At 40.6% G+C, this 21638-nt stretch overlaps 2 protein-coding genes across 3 annotated transcripts; both read right to left on the minus strand.

The window, feature by feature from the left end:
* Positions 1 to 37: 37 nt before the first annotated feature.
* On the minus strand, positions 38 to 7874 carry TEX26 (testis expressed 26). 2 transcript variants are annotated; one of them, XM_053457786.1, is made up of 8 exons: positions 7742 to 7874; positions 6327 to 6522; positions 3368 to 3449; positions 2701 to 2863; positions 1988 to 2150; positions 1125 to 1301; positions 772 to 933; positions 38 to 418 (listed from the first exon to the last, which is right to left on the minus strand). In XM_053457786.1, the coding sequence occupies exons 1-8, from the start codon at positions 7754 to 7756 to the stop codon at positions 336 to 338; spliced, it is 1041 nt and encodes a 346-aa protein (XP_053313761.1). In that variant the 5' UTR covers positions 7757 to 7874; the 3' UTR covers positions 38 to 335. The 2 variants fall into 2 exon arrangements, with proteins under 2 accessions (XP_053313761.1, XP_053313762.1); XM_053457787.1 differs by lacking the exons at positions 6327 to 6522; positions 7742 to 7874 and adding an exon at positions 4064 to 4192.
* Positions 7875 to 10521: 2647 nt separating this feature from the next.
* Positions 10522 to 20077, minus strand: MEDAG (mesenteric estrogen dependent adipogenesis). Its single transcript, XM_053456375.1, has 5 exons — positions 19707 to 20077; positions 13437 to 13543; positions 12939 to 13051; positions 11616 to 11901; positions 10522 to 10993 (listed from the first exon to the last, which is right to left on the minus strand). Exons 1-5 carry the CDS (start codon positions 19997 to 19999, stop codon positions 10914 to 10916), a joined length of 879 nt encoding a protein of 292 aa, XP_053312350.1. The 5' UTR covers positions 20000 to 20077; the 3' UTR covers positions 10522 to 10913.
* Between the last annotated feature and the right edge of the window lie 1561 nt (positions 20078 to 21638).

Consider the following 21638-nt stretch of genomic DNA (forward strand, 5'->3'; position numbering starts at 1 on the left):
AAATATTTACAACCAATTCCAGAATTCACTGCATGCCTTTGGTTTCAAAAAACACATTTTATTAGACTGCCTTTAAATGACTAGTAGCGGTAGTCCCTGTTCCCGCAAGGAACTAGCGTTGAAATACTTTAAATCACTACCAAACTACAGCGTGTTATCGGTCAAAGGCAGTATACAAAATAATTGAGGTAGCCGAAAATGAAAACTTAAACCAAGGCCTTTCAGAAGTAGAACTGTTGGAACGCACACACACACACAGGTAATTTGAACCCAACAGGAAGTACTAATTGAGCATATTTTTAAGATGTAGATCAAACATGAAACTTGTCATCTTCTTAGACTTTCTTCAGGCATGACTTTGATTCTAGATTGGAAACACCACTGTGGGCTTTAATAAACTGCTCCAGCGATCTTCTTTCTATACGTTTAAAAAAAAAGGGGGGTTAGACATCAGAATACATGGAATGAAAGAATCAACAAACGACCAAATGATTTGGGCCAACACAGAGGATTATTACTTTAAATATTATTCTGGAAAACTAGATTAATCTTTCTTGGAATGTATTATATTTGCTACGGGTTTGCCAATCTGCCCATAAATGTCAAACAGACAAATGCAGCGTTCCCTTGCGTGTGTTTCTGTGGGGTAGTCCATACATATTTGAGATTTACAAGCCACTAGAGGAGACGCATCAAGCTTTGAGTTACTAAAGTGTAATGGTCTATTACATTTTTCTATGCATGCAGTACATATCCATCCATTCATTTTACCTTCCATTGGCATACTTTTCAGATAACATTTTAGTTCTTCTGGAGTAAAAGAATTCATTAGAGCAGAGAAGTTAATATATTCTTTCCCAAAATGCCTCTGGTAGGTGGTCAACTGCTTCTTATTCTCTTGGTTACGAATATGAGAAAACACTACAGTAGGAACTAAAAGAAAACAAAAGGAGATATACTTAAGGCTGGGTGTTAATAATTCTCAAGAATGTTAATGACAAAAACAATCAGTAACTAAGTAATATGTGTGTACTACTTATGCCCAGGGGATGGTATAATCAGTAGTCTATGCACAAAGCCATAAACAGAGGCATACATTTTATTTGTGCAAATTACAAACTTACCAACTCCTTTAGCAGGAACATGGCGACTTGAATAACATCCATACTTGTGGGTGAAATCCCGAAGTTCTGGAGCACTTGGTTGAACCTGATAATTAAATCTGGATTCTGTACAAAGTGGTCGAGGTATTTCTTTTTTCCAGTTTGATGGGACATTTATGGCATATTTAATTTGATATCCTGCGATTAGCATTTAAATCACATGAAAGCATAATTACAAATCATATGTAGTATATAATACGTTTATACAAATATGTCAAATTCAATACCTACACCTTTCCAGGAATCTGTTCAGCAAAGGAATATCTACAGAACACTGAGCTGTCTCTTAACACTTTAGAAAACCTAGCAATGGAAATGGTTCTTTACAGTAAATATATGAAATCCATCACAATATTTGCCCTCTTTTCTCTGTTATAATCTTTTTCATCATCTATTTTGAAGTAGAAAAATATGATTTAAAAATGATAGACAGTAAAGGGCAAATGAGAATTAAGGCTGATTTCAACAGCTGGGCTATCCATGGACAATTCGTGTGACCCCAATGGAGTCAGAAAGTCGAGTGAAAATGTATTGCGTTATTTATCAACCAATTATTCTTTATCATAAGATTTCTTTGTGAAATAAAAATAAAGCCATCACTGAGAACTTATATTTTTACCAACTGTAAATTTGATAGAAATAGTAAACGTTTGTTACATGCCTCACGATCGAACATAAAAAGCACATACGGTTACATGTTGTTACCCTTATTCTGTATCATGTAATTAACTAACCTAAGTAGCCACATCATTTCTAGTCAAATTTGTGTCCATATCTATGGACTTCAGATTCTCATAGCTGTTTTGTTCACTGTAACAACCTACCTTGTGGTATTCCTAAGTAGTCTCCTTTATATGTAGAGCAGTATTGGGCTTTCAGAGCCCTTTGGATTTCTTCAGCTGATGGTGGTTTAATGGTTGATGAACATCTGTCAAACAAAACCTTTTGTTCTCCTCGAGGAAGCCGCCAAGTAATAAAAGTTGGATCCTGTGCTTACAGAAGAAACATGTCTACAAGCCACTGGTGTTTAACCATGAAAATGTAATGTTCACACACACTGCACTAATAAATTACAGGTTTTTGTTACGCAGATCACAGTGAAAAATGGAGCTGTGAAAAATATGTGAAATCATTCAAATAATGGTAGAAAAGCAGAAGGAGGTATTTGAGATAAACAAAATATGTACAAAGTAGGATGGTTTAAGATTTATTTATATTTATGAAAAAAATAAGTAAAATAAATGCCCGGGGAAATTTAGTTTAGACCTGAGACAACTGTGTGGCTCATTTAATGGGAAATATAGCCAGGATAGAGGCCAGGCAAAGACTACCGGGTATGGTGGTCATTTTAGGTGCTAGTCAGGCTTAGTTATACACAGTGTCCCCTATGTGATATCTGGCACACTGTCTATTACCAAGCCTGACTAAGTCGGAGGCTGAAAATAAAGATAAAGTTGTGGAGGTGGGGTGTGAATAGTTAGCTGTGATTTTTGTTCAAATCCATATTACAAAGACCATCATGCGTGGCACACATTACCTTATCAGCATTCGGTTTGTGGTTTCTGTTCCCTGAAGATGTTGCTGTCCTGATCAATTCTGGTTTGGAAAATGGTTTCCAACAGAAATCATCACTGTACATGCTTATGCCAACAGGATCTGATAGATGATACGGGTTCCTGTAACCTTTAGATGTTTTGGGGCTGAAGGATGGAATAAAAGTAGCCATCAGGAATCCAACCTCAGTTACAATACAATGTGTAAATCCATGTGCCCTTCACTTGAGTAAGTCAAGTTGTATCAGTGACATGACTAGTGGAAGTTGGCACAGACATCAAAAGGTCTCAGCATGGAAGAGAGGAAACAACTGATTCAGAAAGGAAAAAATAGATAACTCATGACTGTGCCAGGTGGAAGACACAAAGGTCAGCGCCACTGGCATCCTTATTAGTTGCTTACATGCTGACCCAGCCATTATTCATGGACTTCTCATAGTGACATTTCCTAGCGCAGATATGTCAAAAAAAAGTTCTGCTCTATCTGATCTACTTGTGCTTTTATGAGGAAACACAGAAACATTCACATTTAAGGGATACTTAAGGAACTACTCTGGTCTAAAATGATGATCTTGGCTCAAATCCTTATGTATTAGCAAGCTTGGAAGAAATATTTACAAAAATGGAACCATGGAGAGTTTTAAAACTTACCGTACAGCTTGTGTAGGTGAGCAATCCTTATACGTGTAGTCACGATTCATTGAGGTTTCATATGGGTCCCACATGTTAACTCCTTCATGACAGTCAAAAAAGGAATGGTAAGTGAATTTGTACATGAAATTATGACATAGAAGCATTTGATATATTCAATGTTTGCTTCGGTCACTCTGCTAGTATTCTGTCAGACTTCACTGGGCAAAATTATACATAATTTAAATGGAAATTGAATATTTTGTAGCAAGAACTTCATGTTTCACTTTTATATATAGCCACATCATCAAGAAACTATTTTTATTTTTACATTAAGATTCTAAAAATGTTTGGAATGTAGAAATGAGGGTTTTTGCAAATGATTGCCTTTTTTGCAAAAATATTATATTAAAAAAACCTATATAATAAATCAATGAATATATATTTTTCGAATATGTAATTATCATGTATCCCAAAAGCAACAACTGATAAAAAGTCTTCTTAAATGTTTCTGTGTGTTTGTGAGTATTCCTCCAGACAAATTAATAAAATTAAAAATCTACTAAGATGCATCTCTATAACATGCCACAGAACTCAATTATTGTTTTTTCTACATAAAACAGAAAGTATGAAATGAATAGTGCAATAACTTTGGTATATCATATTTTATTAGATAAAGCATAACACATAAAGCAGAAAGAGAAAAGACACTCTTACCCATTCAAAGTTGCTTTTCAAGAGTTTCCAAAATTCCCAGAATGTCACAAAAACATAAAAACCTGCTCTTTATATGAGATGGTTACTTGGCAACAGGAGTGACATATAAGAACAATAAATGAACTGTGACAACCTCAACGGAATAATTCAGTGCCCACGTATCCATGTTGTTAACTTGTAATCACATACTGAAAGGAACATTCAGGGCAGAAAAACCATCTATGTACAGTCATGTGAAAAAGAAAGTACATCTTCTTTGAAAACTATGGTTTCACATATCAGGACATAATAACAATCATTTGTTCCTTAGTAGGTCTAAAAATGTGGTCAATACATATGAACAACAGCACTTGGCATATGTTCACCGTGTCATGATTTATTCAACAAAATAAAAGCCAAAATGGAGAAGCCATGTGTGAAAAACTAAGAACACTCTTACTGCTTCCATAGGAATTAAGATGCTGAGTAGCAGGCAGGTGCTGCTTATCAAATGCCCTTGATTAATTGATCATCAACAAGTGTGACCACCTTTAGCAGTTTGCTGGTCTGGAGCATTCAGGTGTGTTAACACAATGCCAAAGAGAAAAGACACTTAGAGAAGCAATTGTTGCTGCCCATCAATCTGGGAAGGCAATTTCCAAACAATTTAAAGTCCATCATTCTACAGTGAGAAAGATTATTCAAAAGTGGAAAGCATTCAAGACAGTTTCCAATCCTCCCAGAAGTGGATGTCCCAGAAAATTCACCCCAAGGTCAATGCTCAGAGAAATTGCAAAAACCCAAGGGTTACACCTTAGACTCTACAGGCGTAACTTAGCATGTTAAATGTTAAAGTTCATGACAGTACAATTAGAAAAAGACTGAACACGTACGCTTTGTTTGGAAGGGTTGCCAGGAGAAAGCCTCTTCTTTATAAAAAGAACATGGCAGCACGGCTTAGGTTTGAAAAATTGCATCTGAATAAACTTCGGGAACAATATCCTTTGGAAAGACGAGACTAAATTGGAGATGTTTGGCCATAATCCACAGGGCCACGTTCAGGGGCGGGCTAGGCCGGGGGGCAGGGGGGCAATTGCCCGAAATCTAATCTAAACGGCCGCTGGGTGCTGATGCCGCCGGCCGGCGCTACCTTAATACCTTTTTTTAAAATTTAATATGGCAAGCCGGATCGGCTATTAAATGAAAAAAAAAATAGTATTAAAACAGTGCCGGCCGGCGGCATCAGCACCCAGCGGCTGTATGCGATGGCCGCCAAGTGATGGGAGCAGCGTGAGGGGTGAAAGCTCCGCCCCCTCGCACTCACCTTTCACCCCTCACGCTGCTCCCATCACTATGCGGCCATCAGATTGTTGGAAATCAAATCTAAACGGCCGCTGGGTGCTGATGCTGCCGGCCGGCGCTACTTTAATACTTTATTTATTTATTTTTAATATGGCAAGCCGATCCGGCATATTAAATAAATAGAGCCTTAGATGCCTTAGGTGTTTTTTGAATGATACTCGCTCGGTATGTGCTGAATTCTCGCTGTGTTTTGTGTAGAATTTTTTATAAACCAGTAAGCTTTTTGGGTGCCGGGAAGAAAATCACCCATAAAAAGCAATCAAACTGTAGATGGCAACAGTAAAAACGACTAACCACAGGCTTTTTCTTCTCTACGTATGAAGCTTTCTAATGCCTTCAATGGCATGTCCTGAGGAATGTTCTTTAGTTAAAATTCACTAATATGTGTATTGATATTTAACTAGCAAAACTAATTTTTGTTGCCTCTAGCTATGGTGACCTGAATGCTGTCATCTCATGTTCTAGTTAATTATTAGGTGTGGTATATGAAGTTATTGCATCACTTCAAATCATTAGATACGTCTCTATACTTTTATACAAATTGTGTGTTCTCTAATGTATTAAGTCCATAATGAAATTGGGAGACACAAAAATGATTCTATACAGCCAAAGGTTCAAGGGAAGGCTGGCAAGGGGGCATTTTTGCTATAAAGATTCTGGGCCCCTACCTAAAGCTTTTTCTGAGTAACCACCAGGATGTCTATAATAAAAGTAGATTTATGTGGCATCATCTTCTGGATTCTCCTTCTGTAAATGTGTTTTGGACAGAAACGGATAGTGCACACAGAGCATATTCTCTAGCCGATATATTTTGGGCTGCTGTAGGTTACTTGGTTGGCTTGGGCCCCCATATTGGATGCTGCCAGTCCTCTCTGCAAAGCATTATACAGGAGAATCCAATCAATATCTTCATTAATCTTACCTAATGCTGCCATTGCGGTCTTGGGCCTTGGAGTTTTATCTTTGGGTCTTGAGTGTTGGGTTTCACCAAATTTGGAGGACAGGCGCAAACAGGTAGCCAGATGGTCACATTTTTGTTTGTCTTCTATGCACTTGCTTCTTTCTTTTAGATACGTCAACTGCTCCATGAACGCTGGCTTCAAAATATCACCATCAAGCTGAAGAATGGCAAAGCAAGAAAGCGGACATCTTTTATTTCCAATATATTGGAATGAAATGTTCTTCTCAATACATATTTCTGTATCCCTAATTATTGTAGAATGTTTCTGTTTAGTTTACGTTAGCAATTCTTCCATGTTTGCCTCCATACACAGAGGTGATCCATCTAAATTGCTGAATTTAGACGGATACTCCAGCCGTCATATGCACTTTAATACAGATTTATTTTAGATTGCAAGGTTGTTTGGACAGGGCCCTTCTCACCAGTTTTGTAAGTCAAATTGTTATGTCATATACTACTTGTAATCTCCTGCCTACACGTTGTACAGCGCTACTGAATATTTGGTGCTATATAAAAAATGAATAATAATACTTATACATATGGCAGATGCTTTCAATCTTTGTAACAAGTAAAGCTATTTTTGTACATTTGAGAGTTTGCACGATTGCATTTTGTTTTTGCTGGGTGATGGGCTACTATTTGCACTACAGGTGAGTGAGAAGACTGGAGGCACATCCTGGATCAACCAGGGGTGAGTCAGGACCAGGCTGGACTTTTAGGGTCATACATGCTGTATTTATTGGCGATATAAGGAAACATGAAGACCAAAATACAAAAAAAATTGGAGGAATTATGGTCAGCTCCATCTACTCCACTCTTGACGAGCTTGGACGCCAAGCCAAGGGCGTTTTGGGATTGATCTTGGCTTAAATTTATGCCAGCCTGCCCAGATATATCATGCACCTAATCATATTACGCATATTACCGGCCAGTCCTATACAAGTAGTTGATCGGTTTCCGCTGTGTTTGATGGTCCATAGGAGCTCTCTGGTTCACAGTAACCCTTTAACTAATATCATATTGGGTGTTAGTATGACTTCAGAACACACAGCACAGAACTGCAACACAATATTAAATAAATAGGAAATAGCATAAAGCCATATCTACTAAACACGGTAAAGCTGTGTCCAAGACACACAAAAGTTTCAGGCCACGGAGAATCTACCAGAACACTGAAATATCTAGCCACAAAGACACTGAACACTGAGACATGAGGGTTCATCGGATTTGCCAGCAGCATCCGTTTGCAGTAATTCGGTGCAAATTTCGCATTTTATTCATTGAAAAAACACACATATTTAACACAATACTAAAAGCAAGACGGTTAACCCTTCAGGTGCCCGGACGCAGAGAGGGGTTGTACTGTAGCTGCCCACCTGGGTGGAGATCATGGTGACTGGATAGCCACAAGGGCCCCTTCAGCGGCTGCCGGACGAAGGGCGCTTGCCGAGTCCGGCTCAGGTTCCGTCTGGTCCGGATTAGTTTCAGTTTGTTGAGCCGGGACGCGTGAGTTGCCAGGCAACGCGGGAGTCACGTGATTCATCCGACACTTAGCGGACAAAAGTGGGAGATAAATGGCACCGGACGGTGAGGTCAGGCGATCCGGTCAGGCGATCCGGTCTACCCCCAGCACTGCTACGTCCGGAAGGCCAGACACCGGCTGCGAAGGTACAACGCAAACCATGTCGGGGCTGTTCCGGTGCTCGCCTTGTGTGACCCTCGGGTCATCATAATATGCCTCTGTGCATTATACTTCCCAAGTGTCCCTGTTCAAAATAGGAGAGTCCCTTTTTTTGTAGGAGCACAGAATGTTTGCAGGTTATGAATACATTAAAGTGTGCTGGAATCCCCCAAAGCATGATTCTTCTATACCAAGCTATTAGCAGGCAGTATAGGAAAATCCATCCCCCCTATCATTACTAACTGCGCCCCTAAAACTAAAAGTCACCCTTAATCCCATTTAGAACACGGGCTATTTACTGCTTTTTATCTTCGTTTAACCCGTTCTTTCCTTCTCATTTGGGTATATGCACACAAACAGCATAACACACACCCAGCTTTTGCAGGTATAAATCAATTGGAATTCACATATAAACTCAGCATTAAGGTATAGATAACCCCCTAAATTACAAGCATAGGTCACAGGTTGCACACCCCAAAGCCAGCCCTGGTTGTCCCCTAACAGCCCAGTGTAAGACATCTTTGTCAGCAAACAGCCCACCCTTCATGTGCCATCTTTGCATTTCCCCAAATCACTTAAACATTCATGATAGACACAAACACTTACACAAGCAATTCATCCACACATTAATTCATTCATTCTCTTACGCATTCACACAATTCATCCACACATTAATTAATTCATTCTTGTATGCATTCACACTACCCCATCTACCCCTCACCTTCTTATTATCTGCCCCTTTTCACTATGTACCCCCTTCTCACTGCCTTTCCCCCATTTGTCACTATGTACCCCTCTCCCCCTTTCTCACTATCTAACCCCTCTCCCCCTTTCTTACTATCTATCCCCTCCCCCCTTCTCATTGCCTTCCCCTCTGCACCTTCTCACTATCTACCACCTCTGCCCCTTCTCATTGCCTTCCCCCTAACCCTTCTCACTGCCCCCCTCTGCCCCTTCTCACTGCCTCCCCCCCTCTGCCCCTTCTCACTGCCTCCCCCCTCTGCCCCTTCTCACTGCCTCCCCCCTCTGCCCCTTCTCACTGCCCCCCTCTGCCCCTTCTCACTATCTACCCCCTCTCCCTACTTCTCATTATCCTTACTTACCTTGTTGCCGGAGTCCTGCGGTGGGAGCGGGAGGCGTCCGTCTTCCCGCTCTGCTGCGGTGCGCATGTTACAGCAGGCACCACGACGGAGTCACGGAGAGTGAGGGGCGCCTAACGGTTGCTGAAATCTTCACGAGCGACCGCTTGGTGCCCCTGCTCGGGACTTAAATTAAAACATTGTTTATTTTGTTTGTTTGTTTTTTACTTTATTTAACATGGAGGATGTTAAATAAAGTTAAAAAAAAAAAACCCCGATGTTTTCATTTAAGTCCCGGGCAGGTGCCCCTGCTGCCGCACAGGTCGCACGCCCCTAAGGCCAGCCCTGGAAAGCGATACCCAGTATTGGAAAACTATGTAGTCACAAAAAGTTTTGGGACCTTCGAGGTCTTTTCTTCAGATAAAACATCCTTTTTTTCCACTGAAGAAAAGACCCACAAGGTTATGTGACTCTACACCAATGAAAAACTCCACCTTATAAAAATGAGAGGTTTCAAAAGTTTTATTAAAAAGTCAAATATACAAAAGTCATGTAAAAAAAGCAGTGTTACAGTCAAATCGCCAAACTGGATTATTAACGACAAATTTCTTATGCAGTCTTATAGTTTACTCTGGTCCATGACACATCAGACACAACCGAAGAGAAAGCATGCACCTCACTAGCTCTCTCCGCTAAAATAGTAATAATAATAAAAAAATTATCTTCACTTTATTTTAATATTTACAAAGTTAGTTTTCAATTACAGTTTTTTTTCTTTATAAGGGCAGTAATGCAATAATTACAGCTAAGGAACACTTCTTAGTTTATTGGAGGATGCTATCATAGGCTGGCATTGGCAATGGACATGAACTCATTTGACATGCATTCTCACACATATGGAGTATTCAGAAACACTACAAAAAAGTGGAGCCTTTTCGGGTGGTGGAACATTACAGTGAAAGAAGTCCAGTTAGAAAGGTTTGAAGCTCAGTACGGTAATGTCATAAACTGAATATCTACAATACAGAGATCATACATTACATGACATGTATGTTCTTGACTGAGCTTATGAAGCAGTAGGAAAGGTCAAGCAGGATGCTAGGTTATATAGGAAGGGTACCGCTAGCATGTTCTCACTCTGCAAGATAGATCACCAGTGACACCTCATTTAGAAAATGGTGTCCAGTTCTGGAGACCATCCATTCATGAATAATCTAAAACACATTCAGCAACATGCCACTAAAGTTAATTTCTTAGTAGTCTTACAAACTAAAATACCTAGAAAGCTTAATAAATACACCCTAGAAGAGCAAAGGGAGCGAGGAGACACAATAGGAACATACACAGATTTCTAACATCACCACCTTACATTCATAACTGTGAACTTATTCATGGAGCTCACCATCTTCTGGGGGAGTGGCGTTCTGTATGGGTGGGGCTAACTCTATGCGAGAGTGAGGCTAAACACACAATGGGGTGAGAGCCACTGGGATCAGGAGAAGTGGGTGGGAGTAGGCAAAATGTGAGTGGTCCCTGCCCAGAGAAAGAAGAAACTGATCCAAGACTCCGGGTCTAACCCAGAGACTTACCAGGTATGATAACAAGTAAGTAAAGTGCGGGTGACCATACCAACTATACATATATTACAATTTTGACTTGTTACAGTAGCACTGTTGAGACATAACTGTTTTTCCCTGTACAAAAAGATGGCTTCTTTACTAAATCAGTGTGTACAATGTTACAAAGTGTACAAAGACTTCATATATAATACTTTAAGGCTTTACGCCTTTATGGCGTTAAAGGAATTTCTTGCGAGAACTCTTCATGATGACCCTCAGGTGGCGGAAATGGATCTTCAGAGATTACATCTAAAAATATGAATTACAAAGAGCGTTTAGTGCATGCAGGCAGCTGTCAAACCCAAGAGGATAGGCGCTTTGCTGGGCGGCCAGGCTTTCACCATGGTTATATTTTAGTGACAACTTTATACAGACCAACTGTGCAACACATTACATGATATAATGGCACAAATGCAAAATAAATAAATAAATAAATGTATATATATATATATATATATATATATATATATATATATATATATATGTCATATACATGTCAGCAGTTATTTTCCAGTATATAGCAAAGTAAATAATCAAAATAACTAACGCCTTAGTAAATATATGTAGATACATGTAGAATGCAAACAAAGCCCATGTAGGTGACAGTACAAAACGTGTCTTAAGGCAGAAAGATAAAAGATGCCCATTACATGCCATCATTTTATCAAATAAATACAATTTAGGCTTAAGAAGTATACCGGTATTTTCCCCAATTATACCAGGGGATTACTCCAATGATCCTCATGATTATTATGCCTGAGGATTATGCGATTTGTAGTTTTCATGCAAACGTATGTATGGGGATACCTGTGACATCATAGTGTCTGCGTCCTGCATGTAAGAATTGATTGCCTTTATGAGCCAAACTTACCTAAAGAAAATGCACTGAACCTACGGTCAGCACTGCTTCCCATTCGGATGAGGAGGTTGGACATGTTTGACAGGAACCTCTTGACCTTTTCTTTCTTTGCAGGTGTTGTGCAGTTCAGATTAAGGACAATCCCATTTACGTTGCACGTCTTTTTACTCAGGCCAAGTAGATAAAATAAATCAATAAATACATCCGCTTTGAATGTATATAAAAAGCTGAGGCTCTTGTCTGGTAACTCAAACCTCTCTTTCAAGAGATGATCTCTGACAACATTTTGGAAATCAAACTATATAGAAAAAGAACAGAACAATTTGGAATATTTGTTACTTAATAATTTGGAAAGTCACTACAGAAACCAAGAAATTATAACTGGTTCTTTAATCTCAAAGATCTGAGGGCCCACTGAGTCCTAGAAATGTGTTTGCAATGCTTAAAAAATGACCCAAACATCCACCAGTCTTTGTGGCATTGTGACAAAAGTAACATTAAGTGTCCTCCTGAGAAAATAGAAGCTGGCAGTAGAATTTGGGGTAAAATTTACATCCTTGTCCCATTTATTGGGGATAAATAGTTGGAGGAACCATTAGTTTTCTCTTACCTACTCCTGATCTCACATTAATTTCCTGAACATGGTCAACCAAAAGTGTCCCAAAAGTATGCATGTAGAAGCTCTGGGAGGGCACCTGCATGCCCTACTACTTAGTCCCACATATCAACTGGATTTGCACGGCACTCTGTTTATGCTACAGGCTAAGATTGTTTGATATTTTGTAGAAATGACACTAGGTATGATGTATCTCTCGCAGGATACATTTTTCCCCTAAACCTTAATCCTGACTCCTGTGAGATGTGGGATTAAAAATTTTTTTTTGGGGGGGGGGGAAGCCAAACTGATTTGTATATGCTAATATAGAAAGTTGGAGGAAAATATCTCGCATTCCCACAATGTTGTGCTCTGCTAAATGAATACAACCATCTCGAAAATATCTAGTTTAACCAATTTATCCCAAAGCAGCCTTCAAAGGTCACCTATATTTTTAGCACTTAGTCTGGTGAGCAAGGGCAGGACATAGACTTCTGGTCTCCTAGACACATGTAATGGTGATCCCACCAATTAACATCATGGCATAGGGCCCACCAGAGTCTTCAAGGAACAGTCGCAATATCATTATTATTATTATTATTATTATTATTATTATTATTATACTTGTCGCCTAGCAGCATCCTCCAGCCCATTGCTCCAAAGTATGTTTTTGTGTAAGGCTTCACTGGTCCCAAAAAGTTTTACTAACCCCCTTAAAGCAACCCTGGCTTAAACTGTACCTGTAACTGGTAGTTTTCTCCCATAACTGAAGATATGACATCATTCATAGCACCTTCAATCTGAGCTTTCATTTTTGGATGACGTGTATTTACAATAAAGGCAAAGGTATTTACTAGAAAATAAAAAAAAAAACACTTAGCAATGAATTATTGTATAGTAAGTCAATATTATATGGTAAGTGTTAATATAATTTGGCTACAATTATTAGTAAAACACAATAATTGATTGGCACTCAGGGTGCTTGTTAACCTTATGGAAGGCTGTCTAGACCAAGGGTCTTCGAGAAGGTGACAGCTCCTCTGCCACAAAACCTGGGGAATAATGCCTGATCCCAAGTGGGACTCAGTACTCAGTAGGTTAGTTACAAAGGAGACCTCTACAACAAACCCATTAACACTATGAAGCCTCCATAGTATGCTGTACATGGCACCCCATGCCAAAGAGCTGTTAATATTCCTTTTTAAAACCCAAGTGGTACAGAGTACCAGAGCCCATACCTGCGTCGCTGTTGATTTTCTTTGCGTTAGTAATGAACAGCATTGGCTTTGCAAGAATAGTTTCTCTGTAATCTTTGTAGTCATAATGGCTTTTGAGGGTGACGTTCCTAAAACAGAGAAACAAGGGTGAGAGTAATACTTTATATTGTGTTAAGTAACTATGAATAAAAATCCATCATGTTTATAAAACGAATCCAATTTAAGCCCTATATTTTCATCTGAAAAGACATATGAGATCCTCAAAACTTGTGTGACTTTTCATCCAAAGACTCACCTTTGATTAAATACTCCATCTTCACTTGAACCATTATTTGTTTATTCATTATCCATATTAAGAGTGGGTAGCAAACCATTTCATCCAAAATTTCAAAAGTTCCATATGCTCTATGAACAGTCCAACTGGTCTTTGGAGGGGAGTTTCACCAACATCTCACTGGACATAATTGAAAGATGTCACTAAGGCTTATTTAGCAACTCAATGAGTTTGAAGTTTAGTTTGCTGTAATATGCTTGATGTTACCGGTATTACATGTTTAATAAACTTTAAAATGAGCGGGTCACAAACTAAACTGCAGACAAGATGTTACATAGTTACATAGTTCATAAGGTTGAAAAAAGACTTAAGTCCATCAAGTTCAACCCTTCTACCTAACCTTCCTATTCTTGATCCAAAAGAAGGCAAAAAAAAACCTAATTAAGCTACTTTGAATTCTGCCATCAGGGGAAAAAAAATCCTTCTTGACTCCAAGAGGCAATCGGATTTCTCCTTGGATCAAGAAGCTCTAAAATATTAATGTTATTCTGATTTTAGCCCTGTATATCATGCCTTTCTAAAACAATATCCAGACCCCTTTTGAAGGCATCTAATTTATTTGACAACACCACCTCCCTTAGCACTGAATTCCATCCCTTCCTTTGTCATCTATGAAATCTCCGCTCTTCCTGTCTCAGAGGGTGAAGTCTTGTTCTTTGTACAGGTCACTAAAGAGCTCTTTCTATTGGCCCTTCATATACTTATATAATGTTATCATATCCCCTCGGAGACTAGATTAAAATGCTTCTGATTTGGTTTTGTGCTCACAATGCTTTCTGTTGTATAACAGCAGGCCCTGACTGGCCATATGGCACAACGGGAAAATGACTGGTGGGCATACCTGGAAACTCTCTGGGTTTTGCTTGGAGATTCCAAGCGAAGCATTGCTTCTCCAGGTCTCCAGGCATGCCCCACTCCCGCCACTTCCCCATCCACCATGTTAGTTTTTTCTGATGCTCACTAATGGCAGCGGGACCACTCACATGAGGAAGGGCTCCAGGTAGTTGGAGGCTGGATGTTCCCAGGTAAACTGGTGGGCCGCTGGCCGATAGTGGCAGATTGGGTGCAGCAGTGGATATGCCCGGCCACTTGCTACGTGCTGTGCATATCCAGCCGTCAGCCACACTTATACTGCCATGGCAGGCCCTGTATAACTCGATGCACTGTGGGTGTAAAATGCAACTCTGGTGGAAAGTGGTAAATCTGGAGCAGGGACATTTAGTTGACTGTCTTGTCATTTTGCAGCAGAATTGTACTTTGTACATAGCACCCCCTCCCACGTGAGCATTCTGTAGCCATATTTGTAGTTTTTGCCCCTTCAGTATGAGGGTTTCCAGGTATCAGAGTAAAAGGTAGCTAACACAATAAAACTTAAAAAGTATTTTACAATTATGGTCTACTACATACCGTATGTAAAAATAAAGTTTGCAAAATAGATATATATATATCGACAGCTATTTTTATTGAAGCGTATAGAGTTAGAGTATGTGTATGTGCATTAGTGTATGTTGTTATGTGTGTTACTATATGGCATTTTGTATTAGTTCATGGAATTAGTATATGTGTATAAGTGTATGGTTAGCATAAGTATGTGTGTTAGAATATAACATTAGAGTGTATGTGAGCATGTGTTGTTAGCATCTATATGTTACTATTTAGTGTTAGTGTGTGTGAACATATGGTGTTAACGTGTGTTTGTTACTCTCTGGTGTTATGGGTGTTGGTGTGCAAGGTGCTGTACCAGTTTGTTTTTGTTTGTGATTTAAATTTATCCTGCTGACTGTAAAGCGCTATGTAATCTGCTGGTGCTATATAACTAAGCCTTATGTATGAATGTGTGTCTTTGCATGAGTGTGTGTTAGAGTATGGTGTTAAGAGTGTCAGGGATGAGCCTAGGTGTAAGTGTATGGTGTTAGAATGAGTTTGTGTGTTAGTATGTGAGTGTGTGTTAGTTCTGGAGGTGGGATTCTCAAATAAATACTCCACTCCACTCCACTCCTGCTCCACTAGCCACAGGCTCACCCCTAGAAGAATGCTTCTGCAATCTAGATGATAACACTAATATGTGACTGCTGCTTTAAGAGTAATTGTCTGGTGGTTTGAATAACCACCACTGAGCTATATAAGTGTTCATGGTTTCTGTTCCATTACATCATCTACAAATGACATCAACGCCAACTATTTAGGTAAAAGGCCTAAAGGCACATGTTAAAATGTCAAGTATAATAATAGGTTGGAAATTAATTACCTGCATTGCCACATCAGCCAATTGTGACACCAGTTAGACATGTGGGCATTCCCTTACAAAAAAATTACTGCAGTTTTTCTGAAGTAATACTGCTATTTTTTGGACATGAAAAAACTGCAATACTGCACTTTTACTGCAGTATTACTGCACATTTACTGCAGTTTTACTGCATTTGTACTTCACTGTACTGCAGTTGTACTGCAGTTATTTTTGTACGGAAGTACAAATGCAATAAAGCTGCAGTATATTGAAGTACAAATGTAGGTTTGCAATATAAAAAAAAAAGTGCGGTAAATGTGCAGTAAAACTGCAGTACAGTGAAGTACAAATGCAGTAAAACTGCAGTAAATGTGCAGTAATACTGCAGTAAAAGTGCAGTATTGCAGTTTTTTCATGTCCAAAAAATAGCAGTATTACTTCAGAAAAACTGCAGTAATTTTTCGTAAGGGTTTATTTTTTCACTTATTATGTAATATGCCATTATAACATACTAAGTTAGGATGCGGATGAGGGCCTTGAAGGTAAAAGGGCAGATTTTAATACAGGTGTTGCAAAGAAAAGGGTATTCTGGCAGCCAGGCCTAGACCGGCCATTTGGCAAATGCCCCAGCGGGCTGCTGGTCATCGGTGCCTAATAACCACCTGATCGGCCGTGATCGCCAGTCCAGCCGTGCTGGTGGCTGAGTTGAGGACGGAATACAGTTGCCACAGGGTAATTGGTGCAGCCATCCACAGTACGATGGAAATTAGATGTTAGGAGAGATTAATTTCTGCTGAATGGTGTTTGGTTAATTCTAGATGTTTATATCTGAACAAGAGACTTCTAAGATCCTAAAAACGTATGTAACTTTACATATTTTTCCATGGTGGCCCAACAAAAGGTATCTAGTTCGAACAAAGACTCTACTCTTGGACGCTTACATCCAGGCCCGGACTGGCCATCGGGCACACCGGGCATTTGCCCGGTGGGCCGGGCCACGGCAGGGCCGCATTGACTTAGGGGCTGATGGAGCTGCAGCTCCAGGCCCCTACCCTACCTACGGCCGCATTAACGCAGGGCATAAGGGGCACCTGCCCCTTAAGCCCGCCGCAACTGCGACCGGGTCCGCCACTCTAAGGGGCCGGGAAGTCCCCACCAAGGCCGGCCTTACGGGTCTGCGGCCGCACAGGGCTTAAATTAAAACATCGGGGTTTTTTTTACTTTATTTAACATGGAGGATGTTAAATAAAGTTGAAAAAAAAAAAACCCGATGTTTTAATTTAAACCCTGTGCGGCCGCAGACCCCTAAGGACGGCCCTGGTGGGGGCTTCCCGGCCCCTTAGGGCAGGGCCGACCTTTGGGGTGTGCGGCCGCCACACTCCAGGGGCACTCCAACTTGCGGCACCCGGCACTCCTCCAGAGACGGACAGTAATGTCCGCCGCTGGAGAAGCAGGCTCGCAAGGGAGCGGTATCGGAGGTCTTTAACAGACCTCCGGTTCCCTTGAGTGATTTTAAGCCGGGTTCAACCCGGCTTAAAATCACTCAAGGGAGCCGGAGGTCTGTTAAAGACCTCCGATACCGCTCCCTTGTGGTCTGCGCGGCAACAGCTGCTGTGCGCCGGGGTTTGTTTTCAGATCCCGGCGCACAACACTGAAGCCGCGCCCACCGCTGTCCGTGCCCTCTGACCCGGAAGAAGACAGAGAAGACAGAAGAACTGAAGAAGAGGAAAAGAACCTGAAAGAAGAAAGGAAAGGTAGGAAAGCATTAAGTGAGAGTGGATTGGTATGTGTGTGGATCAGTATATATGTGTGGATCAGTATATATGTGTGGATCAGTATATATGTGTGGATCAGTATATATGTGTGGATTGGTGTGTATGTGTGGATTGGTATATGTGTGTGGTATATGTGTGTGGTATATGTGTGTGGATTGGTATATGTGTGTGGATTGGTATATATGTGTGGATTGGTGTATACGTGTGGATTGGTATATGTGTGTGGATTGGTATATGTGTGTGGATTGGTATATATGTGTGGATTGGTGTATACGTGTGGATTGGTATATATGTGTGGATTGGTATATGTGTGTGGATTGGTATATATGTGTGGATTGGTATATGTGTGGATTGGTATATGTGTGGATTGGTGTGTATGTGTGGATTGGTGTATGTGTGTGGATTGGTATATATGTGTGGATTAGTATATATGTGTGGATTGGTATATGTGTGGATTGGTATATATGTGTGGATTGGTGTGTATATGTGTGGATTGGTGTATGTGTGTGGATTGGTATATATGTGTGGATTGGTATATATGTGTGGATTGGTGTGTATGTGTGGATTGGTATACGTGTGGATTGGTATATGTGTGGATTGGTATATGTGTGCATTGGTAAGCGCGTGAGAGTGATGGGTGTTATGCTGTACCATTTCCAATGTCTTTTTCATGATCTAATTATGCTCTAAAAGTACATCATAACTCCCATCACTCTATACTGTTCCATACAGTGGCAGAGCTGGGAGCCAGAGGCCTTGCACCCCCACCGCAGGACTCCTGAAAGGTAAGTGAACTTCAAAGAGGGAGAGGGTAGATAGTTAGGAGGGGGTAACTGCGGCGGGCTTAAGGGGCTCTGCGTTAATGCGGCCATATAGGACCTGTCAGTCCGGTCCTGACTGGGCCTATTTTAAGGTGGGGGCCTGGAGCTGCAGCTCCATCAGCCCCTAAGTCAATCCTGCCCTGCCGCGGGCCCGGTCGCAGTTGCTGCTTGCTCCAGCAACAAGGTAAGTAGGGTGAGGGAGGGGGGTGCAGTGAGAAGAGGCAGAGGGGGGTTAGATAGTGAGAAAGGGGGAGAGGGGATAGATAGAGGCGGTACATATTGAGAAGTGGGGAAGGGGGTTACATAGTGAGAAGGGGCAGATAAGATGAAGAGAGGGGGTAGTGTGAATGCGTATGAGAATTAATGAATAAATGTGCGGATGAATTGCTTGATTTGTGAGACTGCATTAATGAATGTGTTAATGATTTGTCTGAATGATTAAATGCAAAGATGTACATGAAGGGTGGGCTTTAACAATAAATAAATAAATAAATATGGGCTGCTCAGGCTTAAATGCCCGGGCCTATTTTTTGTCCCAGTCCGGGCCTGCTTACATCCATTTTTCTTGTTTAAAAAGTTGATGCAAACAATAATGCTTTAAAACTTACATTATTTACATTAAATATTAGCGGGAATAACATAATCCCCAAACTGAATTCTGATCTAAGGAGAATGTAACACTCTTGAACACAAAAATGTTAAGAGTAACACTTTACATTATAAAAAAATACTGCAAAGTAAACTTTCCATCCTGCACAGTTACCACGTTAACTCTTTCTATACCATCTGGCCAAACTTAACACTCGTCATTCCACAGTCAACATTAACCGCTTAATTTCTGGAGTGAACTTAACCCTTTGCTTTCTATGGTCAATATTATTATTATTATCTTTTATTTATATAGCGCCAACAATTTAAGCAGCGCTTAATACAGTACATAAATTCAAGGGATATGGCAAGATGAGAATGGACAGACTAAGACAAACCGATACATTAGGTGGAGAGAGCCCTGCTCGCAAGCTTACAATCTTGAGATATTAGCCCTTTGCATTTTTAACCCTTATAATTCCAGAGATGGGAACAACATAGTGCACTGCTCGCTTTCTCCAACAGTTTCTTACTTCAATAAGTTACCTTTCGATGTAGTTGCTGATTCTGCACGGCCGGCCATTTATGTGGACAGATTCATCGCTGATTATGTTGTAGCCTCCGTTGTGATTGATAGAAGTAAGGGTGTCATCCTCCATCGTCAGGTACGGAGACTGCAGCTCCAGCAGTAGTTTAAGTGGCAGTAAAGCCATCTCACAGTTGGCAGTACTCATAGTCACAAGCATGTCTGAGGACAAAGAGCTCATACTGAGCACCGATCTGGTGCTTGATAACCTCTCGAGACCCCCATGCCCACCACTAGGCTCAGGTTCAGACATGGTTAAACTTCACCTGATAATAAGGAAGCAGAATATGGATTCAAGAAGAACCCACTGCAAAACTACAAAGTGAGAAGTGTGAACGTGCGTAGACTACAGGGCAGTAATATTACAGGGTGGGTCTGCTAAGTCTTCCCACTGGGAGGGCCTGGACAGGCCTGTGTTTCTGCATTCCTTTAGCAATGTATCTTACACCCCAGCCTGAATCAACAGGTGGGACTTTGAGCATGAGATAGTGAGGACAAAACAACTGCCATTCTTATGCTGTCAGTAAAATGACTTTGGATCGGCAAGTGCATTGTATAAGTGTAAAGGCTAGTCTGGTTCTTTATTCGACTCCAAAACTAAATGTATGGGTGTCAGCATTTTATATGAATGCACACTTTGCTGAGGGGAATCCTACATCAGCTGCGCTTATTAAGAGGTTGCTAAATACAGGCATTGTCTCCGGATCTGCCTTGCTGATTCACACTCATCCTCAAACAGAGAGAGACATCACATACAGCTGACTTAGTGGTAGGTACGTAATTTGCACTTTGTAAAACATTAAGCACATCTTCTCGTGTATATATATATATGTGTATATATATTTATATATATATATGTATAAAAGGTTTTCTCCAGATCAGGGCACATACCCTTCATAGGATGCTGCTCCCAACATCACAGAGCTGGATCATGAGGATATGATCTCAAGATTGTAAGCTTGCGAGCAGGGCTCTCTCCACCTAATGTATCGGTTTGTCTTAGTCTGTCAATTCTCCTCTTGTCGTACCCCTTGAATATATGTATTGTAAGAAGCGCTGCATAAATTGTTGGCTCCATATAAATAAAAGATAATAATAATAATAATAATATGTATTATTCTGGAGTTCAGCAGTAAGGATGGTGGCCATCGAGGTGAAGCCAACATGGCAAGGCAGCCACTTTCTGGCTCGGCGAACACTTACAACTGAGGTCCCCCAACCAGGCCCCCTCCCCTGTAACATACACACTAGCACACCGTTACACACACATTTACTATCACGCATACAAACTTACAACCAAAACCCATTCTATCACATATCACCACACACTTTACCTTGTGAAGGTCTCCCTTCGCTAATGTTGCGTGCAGGCGCCATACTACTGTGAGCATCATATTAGTGGCCCCACTGCCCTCCTGCCTCCACAAGTGGGCTCGTCCAAGCCAGACCTCAATGTTTAAATGGTCTGAGGCCGAGCTTCAGGGCAGTTGTCCCCCGCCACCCGGGACAGCCCTTCCCAGCCTGCCAACTACCACTTTAATATTATTTATTTATTTAGCACCATCATATTCCACAGCGTTGTATGAGGAAACAGAAAAATAACAAGTAGTGCCTCACATAACAATTTGGACTTATGGAAACGAAAGGTAAGAAATGAGACTCCTGCACCAACAAGTTTACAATCTGGAAGAGTGAATAAACCCAACAGACGATTTTATATAAATACAACCTTAACATAATGCCATCATGTGTTCCCCTCTTAATGACATAAATGGCTCACAGTGGGGACACTTTATAGGATGCATCTTGTAAATCCCTGAGTAATGTATTACTATTTGCATTAACCATTTCAGTCATGGCATTTTGCATTTTTGTGGACTTTTTAATTTTTC

Source organism: Spea bombifrons, chromosome 2, assembly GCF_027358695.1.
Source record: "Spea bombifrons isolate aSpeBom1 chromosome 2, aSpeBom1.2.pri, whole genome shotgun sequence".
Classification (NCBI taxonomy): Eukaryota; Metazoa; Chordata; class Amphibia; order Anura; family Pelobatidae; genus Spea; species Spea bombifrons.